The sequence below is a fragment of the Melitaea cinxia genome, chromosome Z (assembly GCF_905220565.1).
Source record: "Melitaea cinxia chromosome Z, ilMelCinx1.1, whole genome shotgun sequence".
Classification (NCBI taxonomy): Eukaryota; Metazoa; Arthropoda; class Insecta; order Lepidoptera; family Nymphalidae; genus Melitaea; species Melitaea cinxia.
Genome location: NC_059424.1, coordinates 13,240,191 through 13,260,613, shown reverse-complemented (window position 1 = coordinate 13,260,613; position 20,423 = coordinate 13,240,191). Strand labels below are relative to the sequence as shown.

At 36.6% G+C, this 20,423-nt stretch overlaps 1 protein-coding gene across 1 annotated transcript in view; it reads right to left on the bottom strand.

Annotated features, from left to right (window-relative positions):
* The window catches only part of LOC123668819 (protein phosphatase 1 regulatory subunit 12C), a 57,974-nt gene that overhangs the window by 28,858 nt on the left and 8,693 nt on the right, over positions 1 to 20,423 (bottom strand). Inside the window, exon 2 of the mRNA XM_045602512.1 lies at positions 6,385 to 6,515. Within this exon, the coding sequence (XP_045458468.1) occupies positions 6,385 to 6,515 (131 nt within the window). The remainder of the gene's footprint in view (positions 1 to 6,384; positions 6,516 to 20,423) is intronic.

Sequence of the window (20,423 nt, the reverse complement as noted above, 5' to 3'; positions counted from 1 at the left end):
CATGAGCTGTTTTATCTAGAAATTAATTATTAAAAACGTAAGCTACATGCAAAATAAAGCCTTTACATTGCCGACTTTTATCTATAATATAAAAATGAGTCGCTGAATGTGTTGCTAAGCGCAAAACTCGAGAACGGTTGGACCGATTTCGCTAATTCTTTTTTTAAAATATTCCTTGAAGTACGAGGATGGTTCTTACGGAGAGAAAAATTCTAAAAAAAAAAAATTTTAATTTCCTGAAGAAGCCTAAAAACAACACTTTTCTATACTCCCATACAAAAGATTTGTGATAATACTTAAAAGTCAATTTGAACTTTAATACCATACGATAAAGTTTGTGTTAGGCGATACGAAGTTCGCCGGGTCAGCTAGTTTGAAATAAGAGGAAATGACCATGAGAATGTGAATAATAACAATACGTATTATTGTCATTATATGTCATCAGTGTGTGAACAATTAACAAAATACAATGAATAGTTGACCAAAACACAGGAACTCTCTAACGTAACGGGGTCGAATGACTAAGCAATTGTTGTTATACTAATAAGTTATCAACTCTTATTTATTAAATGCGACGTCAGAAATCATGTCATTTGTATTTCAAAGAAATATCCTATGCCACTGAGCTATTAATGTATATTCATGTATTCCGCTGTTCTAAGCTACTAATAATTTATGTACACAGTTATTATATTCTGGATATTTAAGAAATTAAAAAAGACTAGTTCATAAAAAATATCTTGTATTGTCAGTCAGTCAGTCAGTTCAGCCTATTGGAGTCCACTACTGGACATAGGCCTCTCACGCTAGGCTAACACGCGGTTTCCACTCCAGAACACGTCTGTTCCAACGGCCATCGATCCTGCGATACAGGTGATCAGCCCACTGCCACTTCAACTTGCTAATTCTGTGGTCTATGTCGGTTACTTTCGTTCTCTCACGGATTGTCTCATTTCTAATCATATCTTTGAGAAAAACCCCAAGCATAGCTCGTTCTATTGCACATTGAGCGACTTTAAGCTTGTGGATCAGCCCCTTCGTCAGTGTCCACGTCTCCATTTCGTACGTTAACACAGGCAAGATGCGTTGCTTGAAGACTTTTATTTTCAAACATTGCGGAATTTTCGAAGTGAAGGCTCGCCGAAGCTTACCAAAGGCCGCCCAGCCCAATCGGATTCTGCTATTAGCCTCTTTCTCGAAGTTGTTGCGGCCAAGTTGGATGTTATTGACCTAGGTATACATAATCCTGAACAACTTCGAGAAGGGTATCATCGACCGATACAATATGTTAATCAGCTACATATTAATGTTATGATGGTGGTTGCTCGCGGCTTTGTTCTCACTATAGTAGATCTTTCAAAAAACTTAATTACGATTTTCTAACAATTAATTTATTGCGAGCCCCTCAAAGATTGTTGTTTTCCAGTTACAAAAGAAAATTCAAATAATTGATGATTCCATTTATATTACTTTAATAATATCAGAGCTCTCATACAAAATTTCACGTGTCATTTCAACCCCTGCCGGCCTAGCATGCATACAACGAGATATCTCTTGACGAGAGAGAGAGATAATGTCTACATCGAGTATTTTCTCGATTACCCTAACATGCGCACTACGAGAGACAAAATTCTCTTCCGAAGACTTCGCCTTGTCGAGTAGAGAAACATTATCAACCATAATCACAACTGAATATCATTCTTATTTCTTATGTCGTAAAGTTGAATTTACAAGGTTATTGACCAATCGTGCCAAACCGGGATGAGCCAACGTTTGTATAATTTCAAACGAGTGACACATGTTTTATTTAACAATGTTCTCGGCCTTTTGGCTAAGATAAAAAGTGTATATCTAATTTAAAAAATCTAATATGGAAAATAAAACGGCGTAAGTAAATGAATTTAATTATATATGTAAAACAATATGCTCGTGTTGTGCTTTATATCTTGTCGCACATTAGATAATTGTAATTCTATCACGCATTGTTTTTTTTTTTTTTTAATTTTTAAAATTTTTTGAATTTTTGAATTTTTTTTTTTTTTTTGATTATTGATTTTACTTTTATTCTATTTAATTTTATTTTTAGTTATTGATTTTTTTAATATAATTTTGTTTTGTTTTTTATTCTGAATGTTGTCTTGTCTTGTTGTACTAACCCAATATGGACTTATACTTTGGTCTGAAATAAAGTATTATTATTATTATTATTTAGAATAAGAAGCAACAGGGCGCAAATACGTTTTTTGTGTCATTATATGGCACACTTCACTCGACTTTTCGCATTTGCCGCTCTTCGTATACCGAAATTATATAATTATAATAGGGAAACGCCATGGTATACAAAAAATAAGCACCCGGTTTTATTTATTTTTTATTTATCGTCTTTCTCGTCGATAATATTGAAGACGAGAAGTTTCTCTTCCTAAAACGACAAAATTCGACAAAATTACGATGTCATGTTAGCTTCCGTAGAGATAAATATCACAGATCACTAAAATTTAATGATTATCTCTTCTTGACGTAACGAGAAGAGTATCGCGTGCACGCATGTTAGCTACTGTAGACTTAGAGAGATAATACGAGAAAAGGGGTAGACAAAATTTTGTCGTGGCGCGCATGCTAGGCCTGCAGATTATTACACACAACAGTACAGTGTACAATTACGTGCTTAATCAACTATACATTATACTTAAATACTAATTTTTGTGACACAACTATGTTATACTTAAATACCAAATTTTGGGGACTGAGTCGCCGTCGTCCGTAGGTTGACGAAACCCTACACGTGGTCCTCGGGTGGTGCTAATCAGGTGACATACTGGTGGTAAGCTCTGGTCGACGGCTCGCGACCACCCACTGAACAAAATCGTACCCTCAAGTGGTTTCATGTTTCGGTAAGTTGATCGGTGTAGCCGACTGAGAGGTTGGGTCGAAAAAGTTGCTCCGCGCGAATTGACCAGTCTGACTTGCACTGGTGCCGCTGCGCTGTGGTGATGGTGTGGGTTCTAAAGGGTAGCGGGATCCGAGGCACGGTGCACCGCTGGCCGACCGCAGATAGTTGGCGGCCCAATTAATGTGCCAGCCACACACAAAAGGCTGCCCCACCAAATATCGAAAAATCCCGGGATACGCCATTGTGCCGGTTGGCGACCGGACGAGAGGGCCTGGTGGACACCTTCGGGGGGCTCGGGTGTCCCCGCAGTCTCCAGTCCAATCACCTTTCCAGCGCAGTAATTCGGTGAGAGTCTGGGAGTCTGGGGGTTAGTAGCGTGGAGCCTCGTTTCACTGCCTTTTTCTCGCCTTCCTTCACTCGCCAACATATGACTACGAGGAACAAAAACAAGGCAGCAGGGTGGTTGCACTCCCTCTCACTCTCAGTGCACCTCTCCAACATTCGAGGTTTGCACTCCAATCTCGTTGCAGTCCACCACCATCTCAAGACTGATAAACCGGCCCTACTGTTCCTCCCGGAGATGCAGTTCGGCAGTCCGTCTGACACAGCATACTTGTGTTTCCCGGGATATACCTTGAAGCATAATTTTAAACCACGCGCGGGTCTTTGCTTATATATGCGCGACGACATATACTACCGGCGTCTTCGAAATCTTGAAGACCCCAGCTTCTCCAACTTATGAGTTTTGGTGGACACATGAGTGAAGAAAATTCTTTATGCCTGTGTTTACCTTTCACACAGCGGAGATTTGAAAACAACCAGGCTTATGCAACACCTTAGTGAGGCGGCTGATGCGGATCAGCATCGGTATCCTAATGCTCAATTGGTAATGCTGGGAGACTTTAGCGCTCAATCTCACCCGGGAAGCAACTAGGGTACCCGATGTTGACTCGCATACTGCCAACTGTTTGGACCTTTTGCTGACAACAGATCCTGACCTCTATACAGTATCGGTCTCATCGCCTTTAGGCAACTCCGACCTCTGTCTGCTGAAGGCTATATACGTCCATTCACCGCCCTTTCCCTGCCCCAAAGCCGGCCCACCCGGCGAATATGGCGATACAAGTCAGCAGACTGGAATGAGATGCGTTCTTTCTTTGCATCGTACCGGTGGCGGTTAGTTTTGCTTCTCCTCTGATGATCTCTCAACTTGTGCAAATGCTGTGGCTGATGTGCTGCGTCAAGGAATGGAGTATTACATTATATTTACTGACGCATCAGCCTCCGTGGCAGCTCGACCCTGGTTTAATTCTGATTGATCTCGTACTGAAGCACACAAGAACACTGCTTACCTGGCCTGGGTCGACGCTCGTAACCACAAGGCAACAGACGTGGGTCAGAGGAGGAAAGTCTATAAAAGAGCCGCCAAGTCCTGCAAGAAAGCTCTGAGGAAGGCTTGATTTGACCACATTAACAGAAATGGGACTAGACTTGCGTCATACCCATCTGGTAAAGCCTTTTGGTCCCTGGCTAAGTCGATCGAATCGAACTTCTGTCGCCCCTCACCACCTCCACTGCTAAAACCCGATGGATCACTAGCCCACACCGCTAAGGAGAAGGCAAACCTGTTTACAAATCTCTTTGCAGATTCTCATGTTTAGATTCAGACAGCGCCACCAACTTCTTCCAACTTCTTCGATTCGATGTGAGATGTCTATGTCTGAAGTCCGAATTCGTCAAAGAGGTCCTTAAAACCTTGTGCAAACTAGACGTGAGTAAAGCTAGTGGTCCTGACGGAATACCTGCAATAGTACTCAAAACTTATGCACCGAGTTGTCTCTAATACTGATACGCCTGTTTCGTCTTCCTCTAGCGACAGATCATGTAGCAAAAGCCTGGAAGCAAACTAACGTGCAGCCTGTGCCTAAAAAGGGAAGTCGAGCTGACCCTGTCAATTATAGACCCATTTCCATAACGTATACTGAATAACCGGCTCCTGGCATACCTTGAACAGAACGATCTTCTTAGCGACCGACAGTTCGGTTTTCACCGCAATCGATCCACGGGTGATCTTCTCGCGTATGCCACACACATATGGAGTAAGGCTATCGAGAAACACGGGGAAGCCATTGCAGTCTCGCTCGATATCTCGAAGGCATTTGACAGTGTCTGGCATGACGGCCTTAATAGCAAACATCCTTCATACGGCCTACCCGCTTCTCTTTGTGTTTGGATATCTGACTTCCTGGGGGATCGTTCGATCCGCGTAGTTATAGACGGCTGCGAGTCCAATCGTTTGGCCATCAATACCGGGGTCCCTCAGGGGTCTGTACTCTCGGTAACGCTATTCTTGCTGCACATCAACGACCTGCTCAAACCCGGGACCTTTGGGTATGCAGATGACTGCACCGTTGTCGAGCGTTACACGTCCCACGCACAAGCAAGTGGGTCTGAGATCCAGTCGCTGAGGGATGCCATGATTCAGCGTCTGAATTTGTCCCTTAAACCTGTCTCTGATTGGGGTGACGCAAACCTGGTCAAGTTTAACGCCTCTAAGACCCAGGCGTGTCTCTTATCGGCAAAGCGGAGTCCTTTCCTCTGACTGCCTCTTTCCGAGGTGTAATCGTGCCTATAACCGGCCACCTGAAGCTTCTTGGCGTTACTTTGTCATCCACCCTCAATTTTGGCTCACACATAGAGGCAAAGGCTCAAACAGCTGCCAAAACTGGGCATCCTCGCGAAGGTGAGCCAGTACTTCACTCCGGAATAGTTTCTAAATTTATATCAAGCGCTAGTTCGATCATGCATAGAGTACTGCTCTCATCTTTGGAATGGCTCAGCCAAGTACCAGCTGGAGCTTCTTGAGTCAATTGAGAGACGAGCTAGGAGGCTCATCGGTGATGCTGCACTGGTCGCTGCAAAGCTTGCATCATCGGCGTAGGGTGGTTGTCTTGTCAGTTTTTAACCGGATACACTTCGGAGTGTGCGTAGGAACCCCATGACTTGATCCCCCCCCCCTTCCTCCATCATCGTACAACCAGACGCTCTGCGTTACGTCATCCTTATATGGTTGACATTCCCCCTACACGCACTAAGCGATTCGCTAGTACGTTCTTGATCCGTACGGCCAAAGAATGGAACTTGTCGCGAGTGAATAGGTTACTTCTAGGTAAGCGTGCTCCATCTTAGACTGCATTTTCACTTATCATCAGGTGAAATAGTGGTCAAACACAAGCCTATCATTGTATTTAAAAAAAAATTGTTTGATCATACAAATTTTTTTTTTTTTTCTTGTCGGTAACTCCAAAATATAGTTTTCCTTTACTACATTTACTCTTTGGAAAAAACCAGTTTTATTAAATAAACATTGTTTTTCCATTATACCGCGAAAGAAAGTAATTTGATTCAAATTTATTTTATAATGAATATTAAAAACCTCAATTATGGGCTTTGTATGAATACATTGCAAATAGACATCTATCTCAACTTACCTAGCTATACTAAGAAATCCACAGGAAGCTGTTGCATGTAGCGGGGTCCAGCCCTCGTTATCTCCCCGGTTTACGTCAGCTCCGTGCTCCACCAGAAACTCTACCATCTCCAAATTGTCGTCAATACATGCCTGAAATTGTTGGCATATATCATGTTAGTATTACATTATGTTTTCAAATAAACTATCTCTTATAAACTAACTTAAATACAACTATCACAACCAATATATTTTTATCAGCAAAGCATAAACATATTGTTTAATTATATATTAACACAGTCAGTCATCTGGCATTGCAAATACTAAAATTTGAGTAATAATAAAATCATAAACTAGGAAAAGTCTAATAATTTCCGCATAGCTTTTATTATGTATTTGTGTGGTTTTTCTCATAAAATTTAATATCAAGAAAAATTCGACATTCCTCAAAACCATCCTCGGTTAATTACAAAAACAAGCTCAATATTACATTATGCACTTCAATAATACATTAAGTGCATTGTGCAACAGTACGGAACACAACAGGGTCAGTGCCACAATCGCTGGCGCGTATCGCAGCTTTAGAAGCAACTACATATTGAATAGTGTAACCTTTTTTAAATTTTCATATTGTTATGCATAGCAGAAGACGTATTTACCGTTATATCTTTATACATTAACATTATTATAAACACAAGCTGTACCCGCGATTTCTTTTTCGTGGGAGATTCTATCTGGATACTCATTATTTTAAAATTATGGAATAAAAATATATGTTCCGAGACGTTCCAGAGACAGATGTACAGACAGATAAACATATAAAAACGTTTTTAATTTATCATATCAAAAAAAAATAAAGAGAGGTAATAAAGTTTGGTAAGGCGTAGTTTTTCCCGCGTAAATCCCAATTTCGCTAAAAAGTAAGTAGTAGTCGCGCTTTCGATAAAAAGTATTATATATGTTGCTCAACCATCTTCTTTATCTTTTAGTGAAACTCCTATAAAAATCGGTTCAGCCGTTTTGAGGATTAGCCCGGACAATCAGAAAGACAGACAAAAATTTTAAAATTTTTGATTGTGTTTTAGTATCGTATAAATAACTATATGCACTTGATAAAACAGTTATCTTGAAATCACAGACAGACACTTAAATTTTATTTATATGTATGTATTATATATATGTGTGAGTGTCTATATGTGTATATATGTATTTACAAAGAGGCAGATACTCAGTTAATATTACAAATTAAATCGCTAGCGCATTATATCATTATTTTATAAGCACTATTTCCTTTAACTTGTGAATTTCATATTTTGGATCTTATCAGTCAACATTGAATCACTTCGAAAGGTTATTCGTCTTTATCCGTCTTTATACTTCGCTAACGTATCAATAACGATACGAAATATATAAATAATTTCGCTTTCAACTCAAGTGTTATAATTCCAAGTTGTCCCTTGCCTGTAAATTGCCACTTCCCCAGATGTTACAGATGTTCGTGATATGTAACTGTCTTTCCTCATTTTGACATGAATAGAAAACAAAACCAAAGGTTACTAACAAAAAATAGTTCGCAAGGTCGCTTTATCTTACATCTACTTATAAGTAATATCATTGTAAATAAATAATTGTTAGCAAAATAAAATCACGGCAGCAATTACGCTAATAAAATAGCAAACCAAGTTAAAAAAATATTTCGAACATTTGCTTAATTTTGCTAGCACAGAATATACAAATTCGCTTTGCCTGAATGTACATATAATATTAGTTATAGAAAAACGATTAAGTATTGTATTTTAAAAATTCTTCATTAATTTATAAATCACATGTACATATTTGTAAGTACATAAAGAATTAAGTTTTATTTTGGTGCATTACGTAAAATAAAATCCAACAGAGAATACAATCATTTATGAAAACTTCTTTAATATCATGAAAAATTTCTTTTTCTTGTTTTAGTAGTCATATGTATTTGGACAAAGAAGTATGTATATACATTGGACAAAGATGTATTATTTAATATATAAAATTCTCGTGTCGCGGTGTTTGTAGTTAAACTCCTCCGAAACGGCTTGACCGATTCTCATGAAATTTTGTATGCATATCGGATAGGTCTGAGAATCGAACAACATCTATTTTTCATACCCCTAAATGTTAGTAGTCTACCCCAAGTTATTTTTTAATTTTTAGATAAATTGTTTAAATTTTATTTTATGATTTGGCGTTGAAAAATACATACAACACTAAAATTTTCACCCTTCTACCAGCAACCACTATTTTTAACCGACTTCCAAAAAAGGAGGAAGTTCTCAATTCGACTGTATTTTTTTTATGTATGTTACTTCAAAACTTTTGACTGGGTGGACCGATTTCGACAAAAAATTTTTTATCGAAAGGTGGTGTGTGTCATTTGGTCCCATTTAAATTTATTTGAGATCTAACAACTACTTTTCGAGTTATATCTAATAATGCGTTTTTACTTGACACTACGTTGTATTATACCGCATAACTTTCTACTGGATGTAACGATTTTGATAATTCTGTTTTGTTCGAAAGAAGATATCCCTAGTTTGGTACCGATAAGGAAACCAGGATCTGATGATGGGATCCCCGAGAAATCGAGGGAAACTCTCGAAAATCCGCAATAACTTTTTACTGGGTGTACCGATTTTGATAATTTTTAATTTTATCGAAAGCTGATGTTTATCATGTGGTCACATTCAAGATCACATCGCGATCTGATAACTACTTTTTGAGTAATCTTTGATAACGCGTAGTTACTTGACTATTTTTTCGTCGAACTACGTTGTATTACTCGTCGATGTAATTGAAGTCGGTTTTTTTTCGTTTGCGAGCAAACAATTATTAAATAGCGTTTGGCGGCAAGACAACGTTTGCCGAGTCAGCTAGCATAACTCGAGAATGGCTCGACCGATTCGGCAAATTTATTTTTTTGTATGTTCCTTAAGGTCCACGGAACGTTTTAATAATAAAAAAATAATAAAAAAGAAGAAAAAATTTTTTTTTGACAGAACGAAGTATGTCCGGGCCGCTAGTACATAGAACAAAATAAACTTTACCAATAAACACAATACATGTTAATCACATTTTTGAATACTTAAAATAGATTTTGTTCCTTAGACGATTTTTTTTTTCTTAACGAGAAGTATTTACTTTTATCTTATGAACAAATATGCTTTACATGAGACTTACTCGAATTTAAATGGAAACATTTTCGAAACGACACTCATTAAATGTATGTAGCAAAAACATTAATATTTTGAAACTAAATCTAATCTAAATAAAATCTAAATTAAAATGCAATTTTTTAGAAATGAACCATTGCAGATACTATTGCACAGGGAAGTTACATTCGAACATCCAGATAATTATGAAGCTGAGTTACCCTTCTTAAAATATGTTTCACTTAATATAATACCAAATTGTTTTTTGCTTTTGGAGTATATCCAAATATTATATTAATTTTGTAACTAATTTTAATACTAATCAATCCGTATTTGAATGGAGATGCATATTAATTTTATTTCAACTAAGTGCAATAATTATTTAAAAAACCAGGTAATATGTACATTTTCTTCTATTTTAATTATTTTTATAGATTTTATTCATTTGGATTTGCCTTCGACTGCCCGTAAACTGATGCTACCTAGTTATAATATTACATATTAATTTGAAATAATCTGCTCTTTTATAAATATTTGTTATATTTATTTATATATATTATAACTACTGCTAAAACTCCCCTTTCCCCGCGACTTCGTCCGCATGGAATTTAACAAAAAAGTTATTATTCAGTTCGCCGAGTTATAAAAAGAAGTGCGCGTGCAAAGTACACGTGTTAGAAGTGAAACTTCTTGATCAAACTAATTTTTAAGTCTCGTTTATATTTATACAAATCTAAAGCTTCAGATTTCCGTTCCAGCGTTTCACCAAAAATTTTAAAGTAAAAATTTTACCCTCGCCTAAAAAAGTTTCACTTCAAAAATCAAAAATACAAGTAGGTTAAGTTACTCCTTATTACATCAGCAATCTACTAGTAAAAAGCCCAGGAGTATAAGGTAGAGTGTTAGCGGCCCCAGAAAAGTATTTTGAAAACAACTTTTGGTGCAACATTGGAGAAATAACAAACTTACCATTAACTCAATTTCTAGCTCTCATGTTGCATACTGGAGATACTTAATAAACGCTAGAGCCGGTATTTTCCAAACTTGTTTTTTTTTTTAACTATTGTAGCTACACTAATAAAACAAAATGTCTTTATTAAACCAAACATAAGTCACTATATGTTTTAACCGACTTCTTAAAAGGAGAACAGTTTTTTTTACATCTTTTTTATGTGTGTTTTACCTCAGAACTTTTTACTGAGTGGACTAATTTCGATGATTTTTTTTTAATATCGGAAATGGTGCGTGTCTAACAGTCCCATCAAAATTTAATGGATATCTGAGAAGTATTTCTCGAGTTATATCTAATAATGCGTATTTACTTGACTACTTTTTTCGTCTATCTACGTTTTATTACTTGTCAACGTAATTGAAGTGAGTTTTTTCTTCTTTTTCGTGCAAACAAAACGTGAAATATATAATCTTCATTATTTCGTGATTTTATTCATTGTTTAAGCAAAGATACAGAAAATATATATAATATAGCTCACATGGTCTTGTATTACAACCAAAAAGCGCATAAATATAAATAGGTGCAAAACTTCCAATAAAAAATTGAACTTTTTTGACTGTCCTCGATATAGTACGAGATCCATACACATATATCTGAATGGACGTTTGAAGAGTGTAGAGTTATACCAATGCGGATAGTTGAACAAATGGATCATTCATCAAAACTTTTGATAATTTCATGCGCTACATAATGCTGTTATAAAAAATAGAAATTCAAATCTTTAGATAAGTAGACTTTTATAGAAATAAATGTTTTAACAAACATGAAATTATTTGCGAGTAAACTTATACATGGACCGGTATTGCTAATAGTGACATCACCTGAGCAGTCTCGACTTGCTCTTTCTGTATGAAGGTCGAGTATTCGAGCCACATTGTAAAATATTAATTATATTCAATCCATTGAATTGGTTTATTTTTGATTCTACAAAAGTATCTTTTAGACAAAATCGTAATTATCGAAGTTGGAAACAGTTATTTTAAACAAATACTTGTTTGGTCTCGATTGGGGTCGATTTACTTTACTCAAATTGGTAAATCAAATATTGTGATTATATACATGTGTAGAAAAAAAAAACACCTAGTATTTAATAACTGCGTCCAAATTTATTTAAATATTAACCCTTGGCAACACGTTAACAGTTTTGCCGTCAGTAAGCTCAGCGTCTACGTCTACAATTAACACTAAAATAAAACATCCACGGCGCGTGTGCAGCCTATGACGTAACTAATATCAACGAATCTCTCCGCTGTCTCTAGCATGACCTCGAAAAAATTCTCGCCCGAATCTAAATTTAAGTAGCGCTCGCTATATCATTCAGTAATACATCATTCCTCCACGAAAATTTAGGTCGGTCAATGACAGCATCAAATTTTATAAAAAATGCAATTTTAAACATTAGGTCAACAATTAGGGCGAGCTCGTTTTTAGGTTCTCTCGTAATCGTGCATTTTAGGTCGTCAATATTAAAACGTCAGTAATAAACAAATGTTAGTGCGTTCCGCTTAGAAACGATTTTATGAATTGTATAAATTTGCAAGTTTAATATTTTATTATCGTAGCTAGAATTCACCAACTAACTACCCAAATACAAATCGGATTTACACGTGAAGGTACCCAAGAACATTTAATTTTTTCTGTTTTTAGTAAATTATTTATATTATTATAGGGCTATAGGAATACACATAGTCTATGAAACTTTGAGTATTTAAATTTTCTTTTTCTAATTTTAATAGACACAGAAAATGTAGGTGGAGCTTAGTAGTTATAAAGGGTTTCGTGGCCACGTTTTGATACATAGCGATAAAAATAAATAAAAAAAAGTCCTTATATAACAGAAAATGTGTTACAGGAGGTAGAAGTAATTATTGTAACAACGAAATATTATTAACGGAATTAGAAGTTCACGAAGTCATCGACCCATTTCCCGGACTATCTAATGAGAGGAGTATCGTGTACTATAAATACTGATATAAAACAACGCTCAGCATACAGCGAAGACAAAATGCATCCGTGATCAAACGCTGCCAAAATAATAATTCAAATTGTGATGGCAAAATCGGCCCGGCCGTTTCAGAGATTAGCCGGATCAAACAGACAGACAAAAATTTTAAAAATGTTATTTTGATATATGTACCGTGTATACATACATATAAATTTAGTTAAGGGCGGCTATTTTACTATTACAAATAAACACTCCAAATTTGGTTTTTTGGATAGATATATTTATTTTTACTAAGGATTTTTTGTGATTTAGCTTTTTACTGAAGATAATTTTGTTTTTTGATATAATAGTAGTTCCTTGCCATAGAGATTATTGTAACTCGGTACCTTTAATTAACGTGAGTGGACTACGTATTTGGTAGATAGATACGCTTATTATGATGTTGTTGATGTTCATCATTATGAAGTAGCTTAAGCATTAATATGTATTTAACCTGATCATGTCTTGGTATTATGTTACAGTAATAAACGAGCTCATGATAATCATTTCTTAATAAGTTTTAATTTTTTTAGGTATCAAAGCTTTCATAATTCTTATTTGAATTATGTATTGTATCAAGGTTGATTTACACATTCTATCATAGCTACTCAGACCATACAGGTTGTTTTTCCTAAACTATAGCTTTATATAGGGTTAATAGATTTTTCTTTTCATTTTAGTTATTTTAGTTAATATAGTACGCAGCTTATCACATACGTGATTAATATATTCAGTCCATTTTAATCGATCGTCAATTATAAGGCCTAGATATTTTTGTTTATTGACTATTTAATCCGGCTTACAATAACCGTTGTAAAAATTTGCATGTAAACATTTTTGATTGTGTGCTACATTAGTTTTAAATTTTTATTCTATTCTGGGTAGAACTAATGTACTATAGTTTCGTTTTATCGGCATTTAGAACAATTACTACATTATAAGACCACTTTTTTTTTATTTCCAAACTAGCTGTACCCTGCGCGCGTTGCTACACTTTTTTTTTTGGTCGTAACAACTCAAAAACCTTTGTTGGCTCATGCACACCACTTTGCTGAAGATCATGACATGATCAAATGCATAGTTTACGATTCTATAAAGGACATACAGACAAACATTCCTATATATAAAAGAAGATGCATTAAACAATTTCGCTTACGTTTTGATACAAAAAGACAAACTGCTTGTCTGTCATCCAAGAGGGATTAACCTCAATAATAAACTGTTTCATAATAGTAACCTTAACAACACATTGCTTCACCTATTTATTTAATAGATAAAACTAATAATTGGTTTTTTTCTTGAATATACATTTTTTATTGTTTAATTTGGTGCGTCATAAAAAATTATGAATTAATAAAAATAAGTATTAAGTATATTTTTTTATATCCTAATGCACACGCTTCATAAATAGGACACACACGGTGTTCCAGATGCGGTTCTCTATTCTCACACGTAACATACCCAGATGTATTGGAATATTATAGATCAAATACTAGATTTTGAACATCGTTTGGATGATAAATTATTGTTATAAGTTTTTTGATTATATTATCTATTTCTAATCGTTTTTACTTGTCAATGGTTCCCACTAACTACTTTTTTTTGCATCGCAGGGGAACCCTAAACGGGTGATATCAAGGATGCCCGGGTAGGCATTCCTAGAACGTATGTCGGCTTCAGCACTTGGGGGTGCAATACCGACAAAACCCCTGCGGGAGCCTTCAGCCGCTTTAATTGGAGGGTCCCGGATCTGCAGGCAACAGGATCCCTCCAGCGACAGGCTGGCTTCGGCGAAAAGGCCAGAATTCCCCTCATTCCCCTCAATCATGACATGCAGTCGTCGGCTCCCTTTGGGCCGTCTGACATAAGTATTCACCAAAGCAGCCATGCCCGATGAGAACTTACGTCAGACGGAAGGTGAGGGGCTTGCGCTTACGGCTCATCCACCGCTTAAGGACTGGGCGCAAGGCAGCCGTTACGTGTGTGCCATACCTCCCAAGCCGCCAAGTCCTCCCCCCACCTCCGTATTAGTGCTTCTTGCCCCATCCGGCGCACCCGTAGGATCCAGTCCAACGTAGGGTTCTCACCGAGAGCCCTCCTACCCGAGACGTATGAGTAGGTCTCAGCAAGGACCTCCGCCACGAGCTCCCACGGGGGGTCGCCGGCTAGAGCAGTAGCTGCAGCCCACGATACCGTACGGTACCCGCGGATCACCCTCACTGCGATGATCCTCTGCGCAAACCGCAGCGCGGCCTTGTTCTTCGCAGTGAGGCGATCAGCCCAAACCGGGGCACCGTACGCCGCCATACTCCGGCAGAGTCCGGAAATTAGCTGCCTGCAGGCGGCGCTGGGTCCTCCGAGGTTCGGGAGGAGTCTGCCCAGTGCACTTGCCACCTTCACGACCTTCGGTCCCACCACAGCGAAGTGTGGGCCGAAAGTCCACCCTCCGTCAAGAATGAGCCCCAGGTATTTGATTTGGGAGCTCATCCTGACCCTCCCCTTCCGGAACGGGGGCACTCCGAAGATTTCTGTGCCTCCCGAATCACTGCGTGCGGGAGGCTGTTGAAGGCTTTCGCGATGTCCAACGACAACGCGACCACAACCTCCCTCCCGTGTTCCGCCTCACCCGTCACCGCCCGCAGCCGTTTGAGGGCGTCGATTGTCGACCGGCGTGCTTGAAATCCGAAGCCGTCCCGAGCCTTCCTCCAGGTGCTGAACGAACCGGGAGGCCACTATTCTCTCCAAGGCCTTCCCAGCTTCATTCAGCAACACCACTGGTCGCACCAACGAAGCCAAGTCCAGGGTCCGACCTGCCTTAGGAAGTAGGCAGAGCCGACCCTCCTTCCAGGCCCCCGGGAACTGGCCAGACCGCAGGCAGCAGTCAAAAAGTTCCTGGAGGCTGTCGCCGAGGTGCCCGAGAGTGATCGCAAGTACTCTCCCATGCACCCCGCCTGGACCCGGCGCCCTCTTCTTACTCCGAAGGCAGGACAAAGCCGTCTCCATTTCCCACTGACTGCTAACTTTTTTTAGGCTAATCTACTTTTTACTTTATCTATACTAATATTATAAAGACTAGACTCTGACTCTGAATAGCCCGTTAGCGCAGTTTGTACCCTGCTTTCTGCTCCGGGGGTTGTGGGTTCGATTCCCACCCCGAGTCTGGGTGTAATATATATTTATTTATATATGTAGTATTTATACGCAGGTATATCGAAAAAAAAATATATGTAGTTATACCAGTCGGCTGTGACGTCCAACAGAAGCGTTAAGTCGCTTACTTTAAGAACAGAGGACCGTGTGTGTGTGTGTGTGTGTGTTGTAGATATAAAGAAAAGAGGTAAAGTTTCTAACTTTGTTTGTTTGTAGGGGGTAATCTTCGCAAATACTGATCCGATCACGAAAATTCTTTCACTAACAGAAAGCTACACTATTCATGAGTGACATAGGCTATATTTTATTGTGATTGAAGAAAAAATTCAGTGAAAAATACTATATATAAAATTCTCGTGTCACAATGTTAGTCACAATACTCCTCCGAAACGGCTGGATTGTTTTTTATGAAATTTTGTGTGCGTATCGGGTACGTCTGAGAATCGGCCAACATCTATTTTTCATACAGCTAAGTAATAATGGGGGGGGGGATTAATGGGGTTAATAACATATACGCTAAAACAACATTTGCGGGGTCAGCTAGTATTTTATATATAGTAATTGTGAGTAGTGTTGCCCAAATGCAAGAACAAGACGAGACTTAGCCAGTCTTGGTCTTGGTCTTGCGCCAATACACCTGGTCTTGGTCTTGGTCTTGGTCTTGCGCTCCCAGTCTTGGTCTTGGTCTTGCAGCAAGAGTCTTGCAAGTCTTGCAATTACCTATTAGTCTATGACTATTTATTAAAGTTTACTTTAAATCTTAGAAAAACGTATTAGAATTGGAACATTGTGAGCTTGAATTAACATAGCCATAGTAAAGATCAAGCAGATTAATAAATAACTGAAGATTTGATAAGAAATTCGAAAAATCAACTGACCTATATGTCGTTTTCCATGGAAGTAACTGTTTCTTAATAAACATTTATGATTTATAAGCTTACATTTGCTAAAACATGTAAAAAAAACAAATTAATTACAATAACTTGACTGTATTTTAAAGAACAATACTTATCTGTCTAGAAAGAGATTGAACCCTCAACTTATAAGAAATTTAATAAAAGAGTTTTACGATTTATCATTTATTTGAATAAAAAATAAAATACAACACAAATCAACAGCTTTATCATTAGGTTATGATACTTTATATCAATTTTTTTGACCAAGAATTAATACAAAGTAACCATCTGGCTGACTCATCACTTAACCTATTTCTATGTTTTCTAATTACTAATGATGCTTTAAAAAATAACCTCTCAGCAGGTACTGAAGTTGCAGGTATTGAGAGAAAATCACGGGCCATTTTCGATAAAATCGGATACTCTGTCTCATGCGTCCTCCACCAATCTAAAATGTCTTCCGAGCTGGCAGTTCTTGGTTTTCTCAGGTACTCCTCCAACTCGTCTATCACTAAGCCTTGAAGACAAGATCCAGATGACGTCGAGGGACATTCATAGAGTTTATCAAAGTCTATTACGTCTTCATCTTCATCACATACTTTATTTTCTTTTTCTGGTAATTCCAGAGATTTGTTCAGTGAGTGTAGAATTCCTAAGCGTACCTACCTATACACCGAACTGTTACACCTAACTACTCAGTGAAATAGCGCTAAGTCCTAGCTGCAAGACGCAAGAGTCTTGCAGGCTATGTCTTGTTCTTGCTCAAGTCTTGCACGGTCAGTCTTGGTCTTGGTCTTGCTAAAAATACGCGGTCTTGTTCTTGGTCTTGGTCTGGCAAAAACGCAAGAACAAGACCAAGACTGCAAGACCAAGACTGAATTTGGGCAACACTAATTGTGAGGTATTAGCAAAATGCTAAACTATTCCATAGATTTGGACAATCTCTATCTGGATTTGAATCTATGTCGATTAGACTTCATTATTAAAGAAATATACAACTTATGTATTTTAATGATTGTTGAAAAGAACATTTCGATGAACTTCATCCACGGGGCTTGAAAGAATAATTACTTTGGACTACGCAATATTTTACCTACCACACCTAACTTACCACATTCTTAATTTCCGACACTACCAACATTATTTTTCGCATCTGAAATATCCTCGTAGACACTAAGACTGTAATATGAAAACGAATATATACATATAGGACAAAACTCTTCTTACGGAAACGAAGAAAGAATATAATAGTTTTTCAATCTAAGACTGACATCGAGTTTTTGGGTAACCAATAATAGTTTAGGATTTAAAGACGTTTATGAGGTCATCATACCTCATTTACGCTTGCGGGATATATGCCAAAAACATTACGGATACTGAAAAATAAATCTTTTACTTTACAACTGTAATCTTATAATTTATCTTCTTGTTGAATATTTGACATAGCTCAATTAAGATCACATTAAAAATTACAATAAAATAACTTAGATTATAACATAAAAAGAAAGAGATAAATAAATACACAAAAAGTTGGATGCACGGGGAAATATATATGCATGTATGTATATGCACTTAAACGTATACACACATACCACACTGCATTGGCTCTGTATCATATCCATTAAGATTATTTCAATTATTTTAATACCATTGCACAATGCTAATTACTAATCTATTTTTATTCATTTTTTTAACAGAATGTTTTAAAACTTAAAAAAGCAAACATTTGCTAAAAACGGCGCAAGAAAGATAAACGGATTTTATGTAGTTATTTGGAGAGCAACGGTCTTTCATACGAGTTGGTCCAGTTTCGTATCGTATTCCAGTACATCATATGCGAACTAGTGATGCAATCATATTCAATGTATATCGGATACGGAACACAGAGCGCCGCAAATGGATATACGATTATATATATATATACATATATACATATATATATATATATATATATATATATATATATATATATATATATATATATATATATATATATATATATATATATATCAATCGTATATATTGAGATTCAACTCAATGTTCACACTGAGGGCCGCTTATGAATCTAATTTTTATAAAAGAATACACGATTCTTCAAATCTATACTAATATTATAGTTAAGAGAGTTTATTTGCTTGTTTGTTTGTTTATTTGTTTGAACGCGCTAATCTCAGGAGCTACCGGTCCGATTTGAAAAATTCTTTCAGTGTTAGATAGCCCATTTATCGAGGAAGGCTATAAGGCTATATATCATTATGCTAAAACCATTAGGAGCGGAGCACCAATGAAGAATGTTTCAAAATCGGGTTTTTTTCTTTTCTTTTTGAGAGCTTTTGGATCATACAAAAACAACTAATACAAAATGTAATTATTTAATTTAAATATTCCTTATGACTTGAGACATGATATACAATGTAACTAAATTACAAATTTTGTTAAATAAAATAATCTCAGTAATAAAATCTTTAACAAAGAATTATATAACTACGGCGTGACTTGGTATTTATTAGCTCCAGAATGAAAATTATTTTAAGACTCATCTCTAAAGAGCCGTAAAACATGTAAATCTTAATATTATCATGTGATGATAATGTAAAATGAATGAATAAGTAAAATAAAAACTAAAGCATTCGCATCATGATTTAAACACACAATAACAGAAAACTTCAACTCACTTGAAGTCGTTGTTGGGAACTCAATCGATCAGTGAGGACGTCTTTAACTCTTACTTGTTAGATGTCAGGTTATTCGACGAACAATCTGGGGTCATATTAATTACGTCTATTAAGACTTGTTAATTCTTTCCTGTAGGCCCTGACTGCTATCTTGGTTATCTTGGATGATAAAATGTTCCGTTAAAAGATTATCTATATTATATTAGTTATTTTTATTCATAACGCTTTTATTTGCACGGTCGGCAAAATTCGTTAAAAAAAATTTTAACTAGTTTGCACAGATTATCTATAACATAAATATATTTAAAATATTATTTGATTTGATTGTTATTAGAAAAAAACGTGTAATTTAATAGTACTGAGATTTTTTCATTTTCTTGTACATTCTCTTTGTACATTTTCTTTTGAAACTAAGAACATAAACTTTCTCTTTAATTCCTTTAATAAATAAATCCCTTAATTTTGCAAAAACAAACTTTTCCTTTTTAAACTTTTTCTTTAATCAATAATTCCTTAAATTCCATTAAGTGGTCTATATAGCACCACTCCTAATATTTTTATCGTTAAATACAAATAATAATTCGATTTTTCTTACAAATGGGAATTACAGAGCAAAAACATTTATTTATTGTTATTTTCCCATCGCATTTTGTCTGTCGTAGGATTTTTTATGGTGGTCACGTGTATATTTTTATACAGATTTGGATTATCATTCTATTTACGACATTTTTTGATTCACCCTAAAATAACAGACAGTAATAACAACTGATCCACACCAAAGTCCATAAACCTTACGTAGAGGAGGGCATTAAATTGTTTAACTATGTTTTCAAATTTAGTTCACATTAACATTGCCACAAACCAAGTTTAAGATAAAATAATCCACATCATAGGCAGAATATTAAGAATTTTATAGATATACTATGAATAGTGGTAAAACTGAAAATTGTTTAAGTTTAACAAGCCTAATTTTGAGGTAATTTTAAGTAAGTAAGAGCTAACTCTTACCCGTTATCCTACGTAGTATGTGGTGCAAAAAGTAATTACAAGCTAACGTAGAACGTTATCGCTTTAAGACACGTCATGTGAGGTATTGGTCAAGTTATGACGCATAATTTCGCATCGCTACGCGTCGCAACGCGTCCTTTACCTTGTGCAT